Consider the following 18,742-nt stretch of genomic DNA (forward strand, 5'->3'; position numbering starts at 1 on the left):
AACTTATACCGAAGCTTGTAACTGAGGAGATTCTTTTCAACCGGCGTAGCAAAATTTTAAGAATTTGTATAATTGCCTTTTTTTTAACTCTCGCCACAAATAAAAATCTGTTGGGATGTTTTTAATAAATATTTATTCTCAAGAACAGTAACAAAACACAAATGCATTCATCTTAATTGCACTGAAAAACAGTAAGGCATATTTGTTCATCTAGCCCCTCACCCCCTCAGTTTGAAATTATGTTCAAACTCCAAACGCACTTAAACGTCGTCATGACTTGAATTCATACTGCAACACACCGTTAGTAAAAAAAATGCTGACTCGTAGCGTTTTCCTGCTAATTCTATTTTTCAGATAATTTGTCTGACCAGACAACCATTTTCAACGTTTTTATTGCAAAAATATTACCATTAAAAGTTCAATGATACAAAACATAAAAAGGGCCTCCTGTACGGTCCAAGTTCATACCAAAGAGTCCTTTCAAATGACATATTTCACACATTTTCTCCGTATTTTTTGTTCTTGCGATGTGGATGCAAATGCTGAATAAAAAATAAAAGCTTGACAAATATTCATGGCTAAACCGCAGAGGCTATAACAAGGGCTATGTAGGCAGGATATGTAAGCTTAGCTGGGCCGCCGGTGATGGAGCTGACGGGTTCTCAGAGAACAGTGGACGTACATACAGGCTGGTTTTGTCCGCCCCCCTCAGCAGTGCCAGGCCTCTCACATTCTCTGAAAGTACGCTCTACTGAGGAGCTTCAGCGGAGCATTCAGCCCTGTCCGGTCTCCACATATTCTCATTTCACAGGTGACTGTGGTCGGCTTCAAGCCTGTCTGTGCTGCAGACATAACCATTCAAGCTTTGCAGATAAATTTAGGGACCCTTTCTTTGCATTTCTAGTGCCCACTGTGTGCTGTTTGCTACTTCTTCTCCTAATAAATCCCTCTTCTTTTGCATAACTGTGGAAAAGAATTATTTTTTATTTTAAATAGTTTGATTTCGCAACTTTAAAAACTCTTTGACAAGGTTTTGTTGCCACGATGCACAATTTAATAAGTAATTTATCCAAACTGTTACAACAGTAACAGAATAAGCTTTGGCAATAGTATTTATTAAATACTAGTAATTTTTATATTTATCAAATATTTTCAAAAATCAAAACGCTCAGGCCTTAATTACTATAAATGATACAGAGATCCCATTGAATTTATGTGATTTTCATGACTTTCCATTAACTTTGTGGGACTTCCTTTATAAGGCATTATAATATTATTTTAAGCACTATTTAAAGATCTTTTAAAAACAAATGATAAGTGTATTTGCTCACTAAGTGGCTGTGCTTGCAAGTCACTCATTCTTTACAGTGGTTAGGTGGACGCACACTGTGTAAACTGTGACTTAAAGAAGACATAAACCCCTACTAATAAAAAAATACATTAAAATCATAAGAAGTACATTAGTAAGGGTTAGAATTGGTTTTGCCCACTTGTGTCATGCATCACTATCACACCGGTGGCACCTGCTCTGTGCGACAATAACTTGAAGCCGAGCCTGACAAACCAGCTAATGAGTGCATAAATAATGTCCGTTGTTTCCCTTTTAACAGAACTTGAGACGTAGCACAAGGCGGCTGTTGAACAGGCTCATGGATCAGAGCAGTCACATGATCAACCCATGACTAACTGAACCTACACATCTTGCCAAATGTCACAAGGCTATTGAAAAACACAAGATGGAGCAACAAGAAAACACTCATAATTGGCACACGGGTTGATGACAGTGGAACAAAGAATCAGTTGTAGGTGTAAACCAAGTGTTCCTGAATTTGATGTCATTTGGATAAACCCTTTGTTTTTGTTCTATATTAAACATGTAGGAAACCTTTTATGCCTCTTTTAAGTGCAGCAATAACCACATTCTCAACACATTTCAACACACAAACAGTTTTTGCATTTAAAAAAAATCAAAACAATCAAAAGTGCGTGTTACTATTTTCCACATTACCTACCAAATACCTGCCATATGTGCAAGAAACACCTTATTTTTTTTGTTCAACCTCTGTAGCAGAGTTTGTTGAGTTGCGGGCAGCATCGGTGTGAAGATGGTGAAGTGATGCCATGAAATCGAGTCTAAGGACGGCACTGCATGATCTTTGGGAAAGAGGGAAATCATGATGCATGACTGTTCTGGTTTTTCAGAGCAGACTCCTCGAGCCTCGAGGCTGGCAGCCTGAATACTGTCTGCTTGACCGTAGCTCCAATCTGCCTGAATACAAAAAAAAAATGCAAAAAAAAAAGAAAAGGAAAGAAAAAAGTCCCTGCTGTTCATGTTTGGCCCATTCCTCCAGCATTATCTCCATTGGCGGTGGAGTGCCAGGGCTGACAGGGCCAGCATGGTTGGCAGGGCTACAGAGGGTGCATGAGGCGGGGCAGAGTCACCCACGGGCCCGCTCCGGTCGGCTTCCACCACTGGGGCTTCGGTGGCAGCGCCGTCCGTGTCCGTGGGGCAGACTTCTGTGCAGCCGCTGCCACTGCCTGAGCCACTGCCCTCATCACCTGCAGCACCATGACAAAACACAGGCCAGACGCGCCTCAATGAAACAGCAAAGTAACATTAGTCAATAATTCAAGCAGATCGCAACAATACTAAACTGTCACCTCAAAGCTACAGCGCTCACATGTATCTCAGGAGCAAGGCTACAATAATGTTTTTCGTATTAATATTAACAGATGATTATATTATTATTATATATTTTATGTCGATTGAGTTGGTTATTTAGTATCAATCTCTTTGGTTCATTCTTTCTTCTGTCATCAGCATCGCTCCCTCCACCAAGGAGGTTATGTTTTTGTCTGCGTTTTTGTTAAAATTACTACAAATTGTTATGTTGTGATATGGATCAGGAAAGAACCCATTTAAAGGTTGTGTGCATCCAGGTTAGGGGGCAGATCCAGGATCTTAATCATTCCTGAAATTGGGTGTTTTGTAAAATGTTCCGGGATTTCTCAGAGAATAATTTATGTGTTTAGAGTTGAAAAGAATCTGACATGCTTACGGGACCGATATTAATGACTGTGTGCAGATCTGAAGCTAACACATATGGTGAATTTAAATGTGGTTTCATAAGGGGGCTGTCTGTGGTGATATCAAATCAGGGTTTTAGAAAAAATACAACTCACAACACCAGACCCCATCTCCATGAGACACCAATTTCTGTAAATTCCAATTTGACATTTGAACCGAACCTTATTTAACGTCGGTTAATGTGGTTGGTTCTAAGTGTATTTAAAGAGAATGCAGCATATTAAAGCAAGTGTGATGCTTTTTTGTGTGTTTTTTTGGACTTGCAGCTGACCTTGTTTTTCTCATTGTGCTAATTACCGCTGTGTCAAGGTCAGGAGGTATTTCAGAGGGACAGCTTATCAACATGAGTGACAAGCTGTTGCATTAACTTGACCAAGCAGGGCAGGGATGGTGACACTAAAAATACATTTACTGCCTAAAGAGAGAAAGAAAAAACGTGCCCGCTGTCACATGGGTCTGCATGGCAATAGCTTACTTGAGTCTTGAAAGTAGATATCATTGCCGTTGTAGGCGTTTCTCAGTTTGTTGGTCATCACCCTCAGAGCCATGATCTGCTGGCGGATGAAGGTGTCTGGGCGGGTGATGTCCACGCCCACCTCGGGGTTATTCACCTGGTTGGTCAGTCCGTCCTTTTGGACTTCGGGGAAATACCTGATAGTTTGAAAAGACTGTGAATTCAGTGTATATAATGACGGCACTATTTTTTCACATGGTGCCTCATCATATGAGTTTTCTTACGTCTATGAAGAACAATGACAGAGAGGAGAACACTCTTAACATTTGCTTGCTGATTTGAGATGTACTGTGGGTCTCATTCTAGTGCCGCACTTGACAAGTGCTCTTTGAGGAGAAGCAGTCCGGGCCTGATGAACATTTGACCTAATCATGTTGGGCAATGTTTTCCGACATAGCCAGGAGCTGTTTCTCCAGGGAAAACATGTCAGCTGCCTGCATTCTTGTTTGATATATAAGCAGCAGGTCGTCACGTGAGGGCATTCCACAAACCGTCTGACACAACAACATTTGTTTTTCCTATAAGCCCAAGCCACTCCGGAAAATATAGACCTCTGAAATCTTTGAAGAGGTCCTGTTTCATTTCCATGAGGGATTTGTCTGTTTGATCACAGCCAATTAAAGCAGTTGACAGATAGAACACCAATAAACAGCAGTAAAGTATTAGTAATAGGGGTTATTTTGAGAATTTGAATGCTGAACCGCTTGGAATCCCACTGTTGACACAACACATACATGTAGCCCACATCACTTAATGGCTTTAGGCATTTGCTTGAGCAAATATTTGCCTTGGAAATGTAATCAGATTAATTGAGGAAACACCACGCTGGTAGCACATTTTAAAACAGTTCGACAGAATGACTCCAGCAAAAAAAATCCTAATAGCGTTAAAGCAAATTAGAACTGAAATGATCAACGCTCTACTTTTTCAGAAGAACAAATCCCATTTCTTTAGTTCAGGAATCACAGTTATGCAAAGCACTTGCTGGGTTGAGTTTAAAACAGAGAAAGTAAATAATCTGGTTTCCCTAATTCTAGGATTAGACTGATTAACAATGGGCGGGCTGAACAGACTTCTTAAGAACCTTTTGTTCAAGCCTGCATCAGCCCCGTAGCCCCGATGCCCTCACCTGCCCTTGGCGTGTCCATTCCAGCACTCCTCATCGCTGGCATTTCCGGCGGTCACTCTGTCCTCCACGCACATCGCCTCGGGCAGGTCGGACCAGAATTTCTTGGACAGCTTCAGCTTCTCTTTTATGTCAACCACCTAGGCAAAGACAGGGGTCATTACATGGGAAAAAGAAGAGATGACTAATTGTATAAACAAGTCTACAGGAAAAGATAAAAACTACTTTGAAGTTGTGTTTAAGCTCATATTTATAATATTGTCTAAAAGTGAAATATGAATTGGATGCACGCTTAATAAGACGTTATTCCTATTGAGTGATGCAATAAATTACAAAACATACCAGACATTTCCAATCAATGCATTTTAAAATTAGTTAAAAACCTCCCACACACACTTGACTTTATTTACACTTGAAAGCTCGATGCCCTTACAGCTATTCCTCGTCACCATTTATCCTTGTAAAAGCATATGGAAGAAATTACAGGCAATGAAAGAAAGTATATGAAAGGTTTGAATTTACCAGATTACATTTTCTTGACTCATAAAATGAATCATGTTTAAATTATAATATCTCCCCACTCTCACTTCTTACCTCATATTAACAAAGAGGTTTTAAATCATGGGAGTTAACCCTGAGACACCTTAACCCCTGACTTTCACTGGATTGAATTTTCCTCTCCGTGATGACTGTGAAGCTTTGCATTGAGAAAAGTACGGGACCAAAGTACAGAGGCAGCGGTTTCAGCCTGAATGTCAGACTCAAACGATCCTTTGCATCCCGGCCATGTGACACAGGCAGATATCGCTTCCCCGACTTGAGCCTGTTGAACTCCAATCTCTCATCAAACACACAGAATTTGACATATTTCACTGGAGCTGAGGGGGGAAGCCTGATAGCGGCGGGTTGACCCATTATCTTTTTCCGTCTGACTTGCTGTTGGCTTACGTGAAATTGTGGTGAACCTGAGCAGAACATGAAAGGTGCTGTACTGAGTGTGTGACGCTGCTGTAGGCCCCGACAGTGCTTTTGATGTGTTAATCCTGTCACACTGATGCCAAAGCACTTCAGCAGCTCTGATACTGCCCAGAGGGTCAGGGCTGCGCTCAATGCGAGAGATTGACTGGCAATGTTTGACTAAAGCTCACACATTAACTTTAGTATATCAAGTGAGGGATTCACCGTTTTTTTTGTGGGGTCTGCCAGCAAAAAAAAAAAAAGCGGGCCAGTGAGAATGAGTGAATTACACCTGGAATGACAAACTAACCTTTATTAAACATGCTGCCGCCGTGCAGGTTCATGTAGTAGAAAATAACAGTTCACTTTCTCAGGTTGTTTTCTCAATTTGCAGTATTGACCCCAAAAACCTCAACAAACAAGTATTGGCAGATGAATTAAACTCATTAAACACATTAAAAGTACATTGAGCATCTTATACCTCAAATGTGTGATGCTTACAAGAGTCAAAAAAAGAAAAGGGAAAAAACCCCTTTGCACACGATAATGAATTTGCTTCTCACTTTGTTGCGCATTGCCCATGAATAAATAAAATTACTGCAACAAGCCACCCCAGCATGCAACCTGCCACAACGCACACTAGATGGCACTACGTCTTTGAGAAAGAGAGCCGCTGACAGCAGCTGGAGAGAAAATGCAGAAAGCAAAGAAAAGAGAGAACCAACATCTACAAATAGAGACCAATTAATGTTTTGCTATTAATGGTTCTTTCACATCGTGGTGCCTCCATGTGGTCTCACAGAGAGAAGGAGGACTTGTCATGGAAACAGATGAATGAAAGACACAAGAATAAGAGCAATAAAGCAGAGAGGCACGTGAGCGGAGCAAAGATCTTCATCACCGCCAATGTAGATAATCTCATTATAAATCAAGAGGAAGATCACAGCCCCCCCCCCCGTCACCTCACATCAGGACGTCATTCCGCCTGATTCCCAGTGACATTAAAGTTATGAGTTTGTGATGCACGGCCGCTGACAGAAGCATTTACTCACTGGACGTTGAAACCATGATCATTACTATCTTATTATTTTTTCATTTAAAGGAATTCAATAACTCCAACAAACAAAATATAAGACATTACAAACCAAGGTTTCAAAAAGACAGACGTGTATTTGTACTCACCGCACACTGTCACTGACGAGGACTGATGTTTTAAATCTGACAGATAAATTAACACCTAGTTTCCTTTCTTTGCCTTACTCTCTCTCACGCACACACACACACACACTAACACACACACACACACAATTATTTGTTGATAAAATGATACCAAAACTATTTACAAGCCCACCTTCTTACGTTGCATTTATAGATTAACATGCATTGGATTATATCCATTTATGAAACATTTATAGTTAAATAGGGAATTCAAAGCCATGCAGAAAAAATAACACATTTTTGGTTTTCACACTGGATATTATTAGATCATTACCCTCAATTCAACTTTTCACACTTCTAAATGTGCCTTTTATAAAACATGATTTCCCTTTTTCTTTCTTTCCATCTAATTACACTGACATTACTCTGTAATTGATTATATTGTCATTGTATTATGTTATAATTATATTTTAAATTTTCCTGTCACATCAGGTTTCATTGTTGTGTAGGCTATGTGTGATGATGGGGGCTCATCCTTCAAGGGAATGAGTGGCGTTGATCTCTGCCCTGTTTTATGCATCACATCATCCATATTCTATGTTTCTTAAAGGCATGATGTAGATGATAACCTTACACTTTAATGACAACGTGTGCTTACATATGCCTATGAAAGAACCAGAATATCCTGCTTCACATTCAAGGCTATGATGGATCACAGTCTCCCAGGTAGTAGGGTATTTAAATAAGTGGTTTTATCTATTTATAAAAAAAGACAAAGTCCCGTTAGATATTCACATTAAGGAATTAAACACATTGCAAATGCTTGTGAATGTTAAGATGTGGAGAGCAAGAGGACCCAAACCCAGGAGCCATCATTTCAAAAAGAAACAGGAAACGGAGAACACTGAATAAAAAAACAACCAAACACAAAGAAAGACTTAGGTAACAAACACCACGAACAAAGAAGTCAATGAGCCGATAATTGGGACTGGAAAATAGTTCCTAGGAGAAGCCGTGGCAGACAAAAGTTGATTCAGATTTCATATATTTGTCTCAAACAAATGGCTTCAAAGTATAGAGTAAAAATGTTCAGTTCCCTGAATCAGCTGGACACAAACAGACGTAAAGTGTGTTATTGTCAGGTCCTATTTTCACTAGGGAATTATTCCACATTTAACGCTCTAATGGGTATTTTTTTTAAATGATCCATTATAAATTGGCCAAGTTTTTAGTAGTGAGAGTGAACATGGCAACAGTGAGGTTCAATACTGATCTGCTGCATATAAGAACTAAAACTGAACTCAGTAGCAAGTGCCTTGTACAGCAACACTAATATATATGACACTATACTTTTAGTTCCATTTTGTGTCACCACCAACTCTTGAGAAAGAAATATCTGTCTGTATTTCCCTCTATGTTTTCCACCTAGTCGCTAACTATGTTTGGTGCCGGGCAGGAAATGTACACTGGGTTTGTGAAGCTGCATATGAAAACTAGTATGGCACCAGCATACTAAGGCAGAGACGTCTCCATATCAAACCACATTTTAATTCCCTATAATCCATATTTCATTTGGCTCTTTATTTTGAATTGCACACAGTCAAAGCTATCTGTCCCTTAAACAAGTCTGATTTATTTTCATCAAGATCTATATATTATTTGCTGGGAAATCAAGACATTTTTTGAAAAATGCCCTATTTAAGTTAAAAAGAAAAGACAAATGCCCTGCATCTAAATATATGGGTTCTCTCCTGATCCTACCACATCCTTCCACCAAGTGCTGATCCACTCTGTGCTTTTTGTGTAATCTGGCAAACACACAAACGCAGAAGAGAACATACCCTCCTTGCATAGCGGAGGTAATGAGCTGTGTCAGGCTTTAGCTGCACGAACAACCGTTGTTAGTATAGAATCAATACATCGCTGGATTTAACATGGGATTGCAAGACAATATCCAACAGGACGTTTCCCCAGTCAGGTGTTAAAGACGCTCCAGTTTAGGTGAGAGCTACCTGCAGTATGAGGTGAAGTTGGGCCTGCTCTCTCTTTGCCTCTTCAGCCATGCTCTTTTCTCTTTTGCCCTTTGTGTCCCTGCTTCTCCTCACAAACCACATTTTACCTCATTGTGTTTCTTTCTCTCTCTGCCTCCTCTCCTCCCCTCTTCTCCCTCTTTGGCCTTTCTCTCCACAACCTCAGTCCTAAGCCAAAGTGAAGGTTTCATGGCCACAGCCGACCCCCACGATCTCAGACTGGACTCGGATGAGGTCTGTGAATAAAGCCTCTGGTCTCTCACGGCGCTCTGTGATATATATACGCTTAGTCATCTCGGGACTCCTCCACCCTTTCGCCACGTCTTCACTTTAAACATCCTGAGAATCACGATCTAAATGAATTGTAGGGCACAGTTGCTCCTAATTCCTCCACACATCCCTCGCCGGGAACAGGGAAACAGGACGTAAAACACGATACAGAAGATTAATTCAGCACGGTGAAGTAGCCTCTGATATATTACAGCTCACATGGCTTAGGTATAATCTTGTCTTTGTTCCTGTTTCACCGCAAATGGAACCCACCTATACAAATACAGTGTTTACTCACTCTTAAAAGGCTTATTTGAATGAACAAACATGTATGTTTACATGGAATAATTATGCCCCCCCCCCCCCAAAACAAAACTACGACGCTGCGTCGTACCTGTGTTTGCAGACTCTCAAAGTATTTCTTACAATGTTTACCCTCCGTCATGTTTCTGTGTGTGTGTGTAGCAGAGGGATAACACAGGCAGCTCCAGGTTTTTCTTCTTCATGCATGTTAACAGGGCCGGCAGCTGCGTGCGTGCCACCTTTCCGCTTGGGATATTTTGCGTTGCAAGCTGTACTTTGACCAGAGGTTTGCAGATGCCCACGCCTTATTTCTCAGATCAAGAGCTGACGTGTCGCTGGCTTTGAAGCTGCAGTCGCTCTCCTGGCAACAGAGTGATGTGAGGGGCCTGAGCTCTTATCGGCCTATGGGATGATGCCCCCCGAGTTCTATCTGCCTTTCAGTCATAAAAAATAGAAAAACTGATATCGTGTGTGTGTGTGGCCAGACTTTCTATCTAAGTTTTGCTATGAGAAAAACACACAAATCATGCTTGCAGCGCTGCCAGACTTGAGCTACCGCGCTCAGTCTCTCCCCCCCCTGGCTCCTCTGTCAGCTGCTAAATCTCCCTTTCCCTCTCAAAAACCAGAAATGAAAATATTGGGGATTCTGTCCCTGACAGTTAAAACACCTCTATCCTGTAAAACAACAATTATCATATTTCAAGCTCCTATCTGGGGCCTGTAATCGCTGCCCTTATCCCTCTGGTGGAAGTCTCTGCTAAATTAGTGCATGTTGGGGCTAATCATAGACTCGGCAGCAGGTCTCACCACCGAACCACAAGGAGCAGACAACTCCTCGATCGACTTATTTTCCCTGGCAACTGCTGCCCCAGTCTGCGTTAAAATAGTTTTTCATTTGATACGAATGCAGTATTCTTCCTGCATCTCAATTACAGGGGTCAGGGAGTCAGCCCTGCTCATACCGAGGCCTTGGCCGTGCCGCGAGTCTCTCCCCTGACCAGTGACCACTTTGGGGACAGACCGAATACTTTCTCACAAGCAGGAAGGCCGAAGTCAGAATAACTCTGCCTCTTCATCACATTCTCGTCCCGAGTTATATTGTTGAGCGAGCCAGTCCTAAAAACTAATGCGCTCCCCTGTCCAAGTGTGGGAGCGGTAACGTAGCCAAAAGCTTGACTGCCGCAGTGTCGAGTGTCGGGGGGCAGAGGCCCCGCGGGTGTAGATCCCTCGGACACAGCTACTTAATCCGCTGTCTAACACGTCATAAAGCACTCCTCATTGGCTCGGGTCTGTCCATAAACAGCAGATTCTCTCAACCGAGACCCGCCGTCTGGCATATAAAAGAAATTGGAAATTATATTGGCTAGCCCTAAGCAAACCCAGTGAATCACCTCAGTGCTAATGTTTTGAAATTGCACTTGTCTCCACTTTGTCACGTCTCCTCTGACCTTGTCTGTAAAAGGTGACTGGCAGTTGTTGCTCAGAGCAGGTGACTAGCGGAGTGCATATAGATGTGGGCTGTTCTCATCCAATCAATATCCATCAACGGAGGGCGAGAGCAAATGTTTCCCCTCTGCGCCTTCACAGCAGATGAGACGGGGAAGACGCTCGGCTGTTTGTGCTGCAGCTCTCACACACAGACGGGAATGGGGCACACCAAAGGAAATCATGGACAGAAAGCAGCACACTAACCACTTGCAAACTTCACATGGTTTGCTGGGACAGTTGCAGTGCTGGTTTTTCGTCCGGGCCACACGCCATGCGTTCATTATAAAGCCATTTTTGGCATCGCTTTGTGGGCCATTGAACTCTCGCACACCCTCGGGCGAAGCCACCCTCCCTGTTTCCCTTGATTACGACTGATTATGTCGCAGCATAAATCTGCCACTGCAGAATATTACAGCGTGATTTACTGTGGACATCGCGACAAAGACCTCAGCCGGAGCGGCGCATAAATCTTTCCAACATCTCCCGGTGACAGCGCAGTCAGTGACAACACTGTGAGATTGTTATTACGGTGCTATCTGGGAGTAGATACTTGACATCGAGTAAAGTTTTATTGCGATTCAAAATTTGAGCTGTTATTTTACATTTTGTATTTTGATATTGCAGCTTGGGTTTCAAAAGCAGAACAGAAACTGAGAAACAATAACAAAATATAACTTTTTAATGCTACATATACTTTTAGATTCAACTGCTCCTGTAAAAAACACTGTACAGTGCGTTGATGTAATTGCACAACGCATTATATTTGATTTGCTGCCACTCTGTCGGAACATGTTGTCAAAGTTATCTTTGATTCCGCACTTCAGTGAGAGGAAGTTGAATACTGGGTTGAATCGTTCACTTCAGTGACACCCTGGAGACGTAACTTTACTGTCAACTTCTCAACAGTCTTCATAATCCTTAATTTCCTGTGACGGTGGATCTCTATGTATCTTGAAAAAAAGAAAAAAAAAGAAAGAAAAGCAAACGCTGATTCCAAAAATAGCAGAAATGGCGTCGACATTACCAAGCAAAAGATTTGGTGTTGATAAGAATTAATAAATAGAAACCTCAAACTGAATATAATATCTATCTTGACTATAAAAAAATTATTCATCAAACATGTAGCTCAGCTGATGTTGCATTTACATATACCATCTGTGTACCGCACTGTAGGTCATATCCAGTGGACCCTAGTGGGCCACAACCATTTCCCTCAGTCCCATGGTAACTACATGTTTAGGTGATGTGGTTTATCATGGTGAGTAAAATTTATCACACAATGATCGTACTGTGGGGAAAAAGTGACAGAATATTGATGAAACAGTGGTGAGTGTGCGCTTGTGATTTGCCCGAGGCTACAACAGCAGAAGTTTGAAAAGGGGAGATGATTAAAGGGAAGCTATGCTCTGTGGAGAACAGAGCAATCATTGGCAGGCCCAGGCTCTCCCTGCTGCCCTCGTTCCCCCGAGAGGCAGGCAGCCTAGAGTGTAATGGGGCCAATGTGCCTCATTAATGCATTGACAGATATGAAAAGTAGCAGTGCCTTTATGGCACCGGCTTGAGTCGCTGAGGAAGAAGGGACGACGTGTGGAAGGGCCGAGCTGTCGGCGGTGTGGCTGCTGTTGGCCTTTGAGAAATGAAATTAACTAGTTGAGGTTATGTCACGACAAAATAAATCTTTCAATACACCACGTTCATTTTCTCTCTCCTCCATCTTTGTTTGCCTCAGTTTAACAAACCTTTGTAGTTTATTAACATGTATCAACTACAACATCTATAGTTGGGACAAAAGCACAAAACCCAACAATAACTGACATAAAATGTATTTAAAAAAATCTAAAAATACAACAACAAAGAAAGAGAAAAAAAAGAAACTCAACTGCAACTGCAACCAAGTTGTGTTTGTGAGTTGTTGTTGGGTTGTCCGATTTGTCGTTCCGTTTTGAAATTCGTGGCCACCATAAAAACACAAAGAGCAGCTAAAATACAACCACATCATTAGTTTGTCTGCAACTCCTGAAACCCTGTTTGCATGTGTCATTTTATCTGGGCCACATACTGTAGAATATATACATATTTGTAGGGTAGATAAGAAAGCCCATATTTGTGCATTTCTTGGAGTAGACTTAAATGAAAGTAAGCTTTACTACATTCCAAAGAGTGGGTTGTCTGTGGCTTTTTGCCAGGTTTGCTTTACACAGTATGTTCACCTTTTAATGAGATCTGACCACAATATGAGCCTGATTAATCCCAATCAGCAGGTCTTTACATCTCGGAGGCCAGTATGTGTGCTTGCAGTCAACCCACTGGTTTGTGAACAGACGTTGAGAGAATACAAAGTTTGTATATACAGTCTATCCATTTCTTATCCAGAATAAAAGTACAGTTATGACAATGGGTCCTAGCTGTAATGGATTTAAGAAGCAGCTTCGATATTAATGTGTAAACTCAACAAACTTAGGTTTAAATGAAACTTACTCCTTTAATAGTGCATTGCTGACTTTTTCCATTTTCTGCTATAACATTGATCAACGTGTTTAAATAAATTCACCACCCCGTGTGGGTGCACCTAAAAAAATCTCACGGGGAATTATTTAAAAGGTTTTGAGAAACTGCTGTATCTAATATTGATTACCTCGAGTGTCTGTATCCATACTAATATTGATTCAAAAGAGATTTTAAGAATAACAAAATAACAGAACACAAATTAAACTTCTACTTGCATATATTCAATAAAAACATATGACCCAGTTTCTCATCATTCATTATCGAAACAAAGGACATCCACCAAACAGCAGATCATAGTTGACCGTACATAGTAAATCATATGTATTGGGTATGAACAGCATTTGCAGCTTTAACATGGAGATGAAACATGATATGAATTTTGGAACTGACAACTGAGCAAAACCCACAGAGACCCAGCTCCTATATGTATCAAAGAGTAGAACAATGAAAGAGGCTTCAATGCAGCTTTGAGGTACACATGGAAAATTATTATTTAAAAATGATTTATTATCTGGCACTAATTTTTTTTATATATTCCTTCTATCTTTTTCTCTGCAATTATAATTGGTTACTGCACTCACCATATGCTTTCTCTGATACTGCAGTACAGATTTACATGCCCATATTCCACAGTAATTTAACTTCATCCACTATTGGTGGCATCAAAGGATAAAAGATACTGATTACATGTAACGACTTTTTTCAAATAATGGACAGTTTGTGGTAAATCTTTGCCCCTGACCATCAAAAGAGCTACTTTTAAAGAAGACTCACTTTTTCTTACTCGACCCCTGAGAGCTTTCTTAAATGTACTTCTTAGACCCATTGGACAAATATGACCCACAATTCACTTTGTGAAGTGGACTCCATTCTGGAGTGTAGGCTCTGGCACTGTTGAAAGATGTCGAATGTGCGAATGGTTGTGAAGGTGTTTTACACAGACACATGTTAGGACAATTTGTCTTAAAGAATCAATGACTCTGATACATTTTTTATAACAGTGAATTGTATAACCATTACTTCTCTTCCTTTAACCCTGTTAAGGGTCAAGTTCAGCTCAACGCTAGATAAGTGTACGGAGACGTAAAGGAAGCACAGAATTACATGATGTCAGTGAAGGCTACATAATATAAAAGGGATATATTTATTTTTGTAGGTAAAGACAGCATAAATTAGTCTCTAGCAGAAGTGCTCCTGCTCTGGCCGTCTTCATGATAACATTATTATAGTGTTAACTAGAGAATGACAACAGAGAACAGCCGATAGAGTATCTTGAGAATTCTGCGTTTTGCACCTTTTAGCTTGATGTCTTAATTTCACTATAGGATCAAGGTGATGGAGCGATGCTGCACTTTGTAGCTGCAATCGAAATATATTATTTATATTGAGTTATCTTAGCCAACATACTAGATTGAGATGTGTCTCTCTGAGCTGCGTCTCTCTTCATGTTCGTCAGATGCATTATTGAATTATGCCTCCTGACACACGGTGATGGATGTGTGATGAAGAGGGGGCTCTCTCAACCGTTGTTTTACATGCACAGTTTGTTTCTGTCTCTCAGCAGATGAGACTTTTCACTCTTTTAACCAGAGACTCTGACACCTAAAAACTCTGTGTTTCCCTAAAACCACTGCTATGGAACAACAATGAAGGTATACACCAACAGATATTTGATAAAATATAAAACAAAATTACCTATACTCTTCATAAACTGACTGTCTGATAAAAATGTAACCTGTAAATTCTGTGCCATATGCCGTAAAGACATTATTGCCCTGGTGCTGTTCCCATCGTGTTCAGTATTCCTGCTCTATCACAGTGTGTCCCAACTCAGGTGAGGTAAAATAGAGGTTCCATCTCTCGCTCTCCAGCTTCACATTGCTTTACAGCGCACGTTGGACATGTACCTGCCCTGTGATGCAGCGAGGCTTTGTAAAATGTGGACCGCGAGTTACTGAGAGCCGCTTTGCCATGGTGGCTGTAGCCTATGTGTGTATAAATGTGTGATCACAAATTAAAAATGCGCATTTAGAAACTCGGTTCTTCAATAGCAGATAATGAAACACAATAAAGTGCTGATTTTAAGAAGCAGTTACCCTAGAGCTAGTCAGTGGTGCTTACTAATTATGTCTCATCCCAATTTGGAAAAAGCCCAAATACCTCTGACTTTGACACTGCATAGTTTGAACCAAGAGAGTCATTTTGTGGACAATTTTTTAAAATATATAATGCTATAATAGCATTTATTCTTGCTGTTTTTGTTTTATCTCTGTAAGAGTTCAAAAACTTCAACACTGCATATTTTACACTGGGGAATTAACTGTGTACCATTAGTATCTACCATGCTCAAGGACCTTTGCTGTTATGGTGCAAATAATATGATCTCTGGGAGAGTCCCAACGTCAGGTGTGTCCAGGGAGTTCCTGACCATGGAAACAATAATAAACATGTGGTTGATGTTGTGGAAAGTCTACGGTTTAGTACGGATTAGGCACCAAACCTACTTGGTACGGTTTAGGAAACGAATGCGGTTCGGGTTGAAAAAAGAGCCTCCTTAGGTTGAGAGGACATCTGTCGTCATGGGTACAATAATAAACATGTGGTCAAGGTTGCGGGATGGTCGTGAATAAAGAGGGACAAGGTTGACTTATCAGTTTCTCATGGGAAACAAGCAGCGGTCTCCTTTTTGTTGACCAGTGCCTCCACCCACCTATCTCCTCCCAGCACGGTTACACCACGTCACATGACTTCATACTTTGCTCTCATCATAAGTCCTCAAACATTTCAAAGGCACCTCACATTAAAGGGGACGTATTATGAAAATTCCACTTTTGTAGTGCTTCTACATGTTAATTTGGGTATTAGGCATGTCTACCGTCCCAAAAACTCTGGGAAAAAACAACTCCTGCGATTTGTTGTGGTTCCTCTATGTCAGAAACGATACGATAGAGTGTGTCGAATGGGATTATGACCGAAATAAACGCCATAGTCACGACATGCCCATGTAGGGAGTCTCGCTACATGGCCTTGGACAAGTGAGCTAACAGTAGCCGGGCTCCACCGGCTCGGTTAGCTCGCTGCTGCTACCCGTCAGACATTTAAGTGGCCGCTTTAACAAGGGACCCCCGGGACACCTCTAAACGTTGACTCAACAGTGTGGAAGGATGCTGCTGCTGCGCCAGCTCAACCTCCCACTGCTCCCACTGCTCCCACTGCTCCCACTGCGACTGGGGAGCTGGGGCCCTGCAGCCAGGCTCACCGGGGGTGAGGGGGGCGGGGCACTCAAAACAGGTCAATCTGAGGAGGGCTGTTTTAGACAGGGTAAAATGGGTGCTGTTTTAAATGATCCTTGTGGTATTTTGCTCAAAATATGTTACAGACATTTCATTTAGACCCCAAGGAACCATATCAACTGTGGTAAAATGGGCATAATATGTCCCCTTTAAAACTTTGGATAGTAGTAACATGCTTTTACAGATGACAGTCTCCTGATTTAACCGCAGGAGCATGTCACTTCTCCCCCTTCACCATCCAGATCAACACACATCTCTCCGGGAATCTAACAGATGAATGAGAGACAGCGAGTTGTGGGGTGGTGTGGCCTAGTGGTTAGAGTGGTGGCTCTCCAACAAGAAGGTTGCCGGTTCAAACCCCACTCTCACCCATCTGCAGTTGAGCGTACTAATTGCCAGTCGCTTTGGACAAATGACATGTAATGTAATGTTTCAGTTGAAAATAAATGTGAAGAGACAAAGCTCTTGAGAAAGATGAATCTTAATTGTTATTTGCAAAGGCTACCTGCCTCAACAAGCCAACTGCAGGCAATATCCTGAAATTTCTCCACATCTGAATTTCAAATGCATATGACTTGTGCATTCTTGTGCAGACAGGACAAGAGCACAAACTCAAACATGTGTCTGCTTGTCAGTTACACTTACTACTCCATTAACAGTAATAATATAAGATATAAAGCTACAGATTAATACTATAATGCTGGGATACCTTCTGATTTGATATAAATAACAATTGATACATTACTTTTAACGTTACCCTAATTGCACTGACATGAGGAAGACAAACCAAACACTGATCTAAATTCCGATCATTTATTAACCGCATAAATAATGCAGGAGCTTCCCCTGACTTGGGACTTGAAGGTATACTACTGATGGCTGCTGTCTCTTGTTATAATTAGTATTCAGGGAGTATAATCTCTCTATAACTGTTGTGTTTAGATAAACAAGTGTAGAAGTGCTGAATGCAGCAGATCCTCTAAACTAAGGATGGAAAATGTATTGGAATTGAATATATTACTATGTAAATTTATAATAGATCTATAAGATAACTTATATTTTTGCCAGTATGATAACAGTACAAAAGAAACCTTCCATTGTCTCTCTTTTTCACCTATTCAATAGTTTAACTTCAGAAAGTGCAGCCAGCACTTTATTATACAAAACAGTCTCCGGACACATACACTTGTTAAAAATGGTACCAGTGGGAAGCGACGCTACAGAGATAGAAAAAAACTGGACTCATGGGTGTTGCAGTATTTCAATGAAAGAGTTGCTGAGTAGAAAAAGACCATCTGTTAGTTGTGGTAGACAACAATGCTGACACAACTGAAAACACAACCAATGCGTCATTGCCACCGCTACCATGACATGACAAAGGAAAAGGCCACATTGGGAAAACTGCAACGTGACCAGACAACACTGCAGATAGTAGTTTATATCCTATTCCTGCTCCTTTTGGCAACATCATTGCAACTAACCTGACGCCATCTATTGTAGTAGAAAGCAAGGGATACAGAGTTCTACCGAGAAAATGCTCTATCTAGTGTAGACGCAACGAATCGTGACAGAGACCAAGTGTGATGGAAAGCTCCAGAGAGCCTAACTGCATTTCACTGGACCTGAACACCGATCTCCTGCTGGAAAATAAAACGGTGATTGAGCTCAGGACTCTTTCTAAGAATTGATTCAATGTTAGAAAAATAGTTTAACTGGAAATCATACAACATTAATCCCTGTGCCACATGCGTTAAAACTAATAAAATCCCGTGTTCTTGCAGGTTTATTTTTCCAGAATATTGTAGCACATTTGAGAGAGAAAAATCACAGGAAGTCACAGGATCTCAATTCCGGGCAACCGTCTCTGTCCCGTATCAGCTCCACCCGAGCTCCCTCTTTTTCCCGACAGGCAACAAACCCTCAGCATGTTGGTCTTTTGAGACACAATGTTCAATGCTTGGGGGAAAAGAAGCAGAACATACAGTGCTACCACTGCTGTGAGGGAAG

The 18,742-nt window shown here is 41.2% G+C and overlaps 1 protein-coding gene across 2 annotated transcripts in view; it reads right to left on the reverse strand.

Moving 5' to 3' along the window:
* Positions 1-116: 116 nt before the first annotated feature.
* Positions 117-18,742, reverse strand: part of gpc6b (glypican 6b) — an 80,847-nt gene continuing 62,221 nt past the window's right edge. For both annotated transcript variants that reach the window (XM_062403358.1, XM_062403359.1), the window contains exons 7-9: positions 4,732-4,868; positions 3,564-3,739; positions 117-2,559 (exon numbers count right to left, since the gene is read on the reverse strand). In XM_062403358.1, coding sequence (XP_062259342.1) covers positions 2,354-2,559; positions 3,564-3,739; positions 4,732-4,868 — 519 coding nt within the window. In that variant the 3' untranslated portion in view covers positions 117-2,353. The remainder of the gene's footprint in view (positions 2,560-3,563; positions 3,740-4,731; positions 4,869-18,742) is intronic.

Source organism: Platichthys flesus, chromosome 13 (genome assembly GCF_949316205.1).
Source record: "Platichthys flesus chromosome 13, fPlaFle2.1, whole genome shotgun sequence".
Taxonomy (NCBI): Eukaryota; Metazoa; Chordata; class Actinopteri; order Pleuronectiformes; family Pleuronectidae; genus Platichthys; species Platichthys flesus.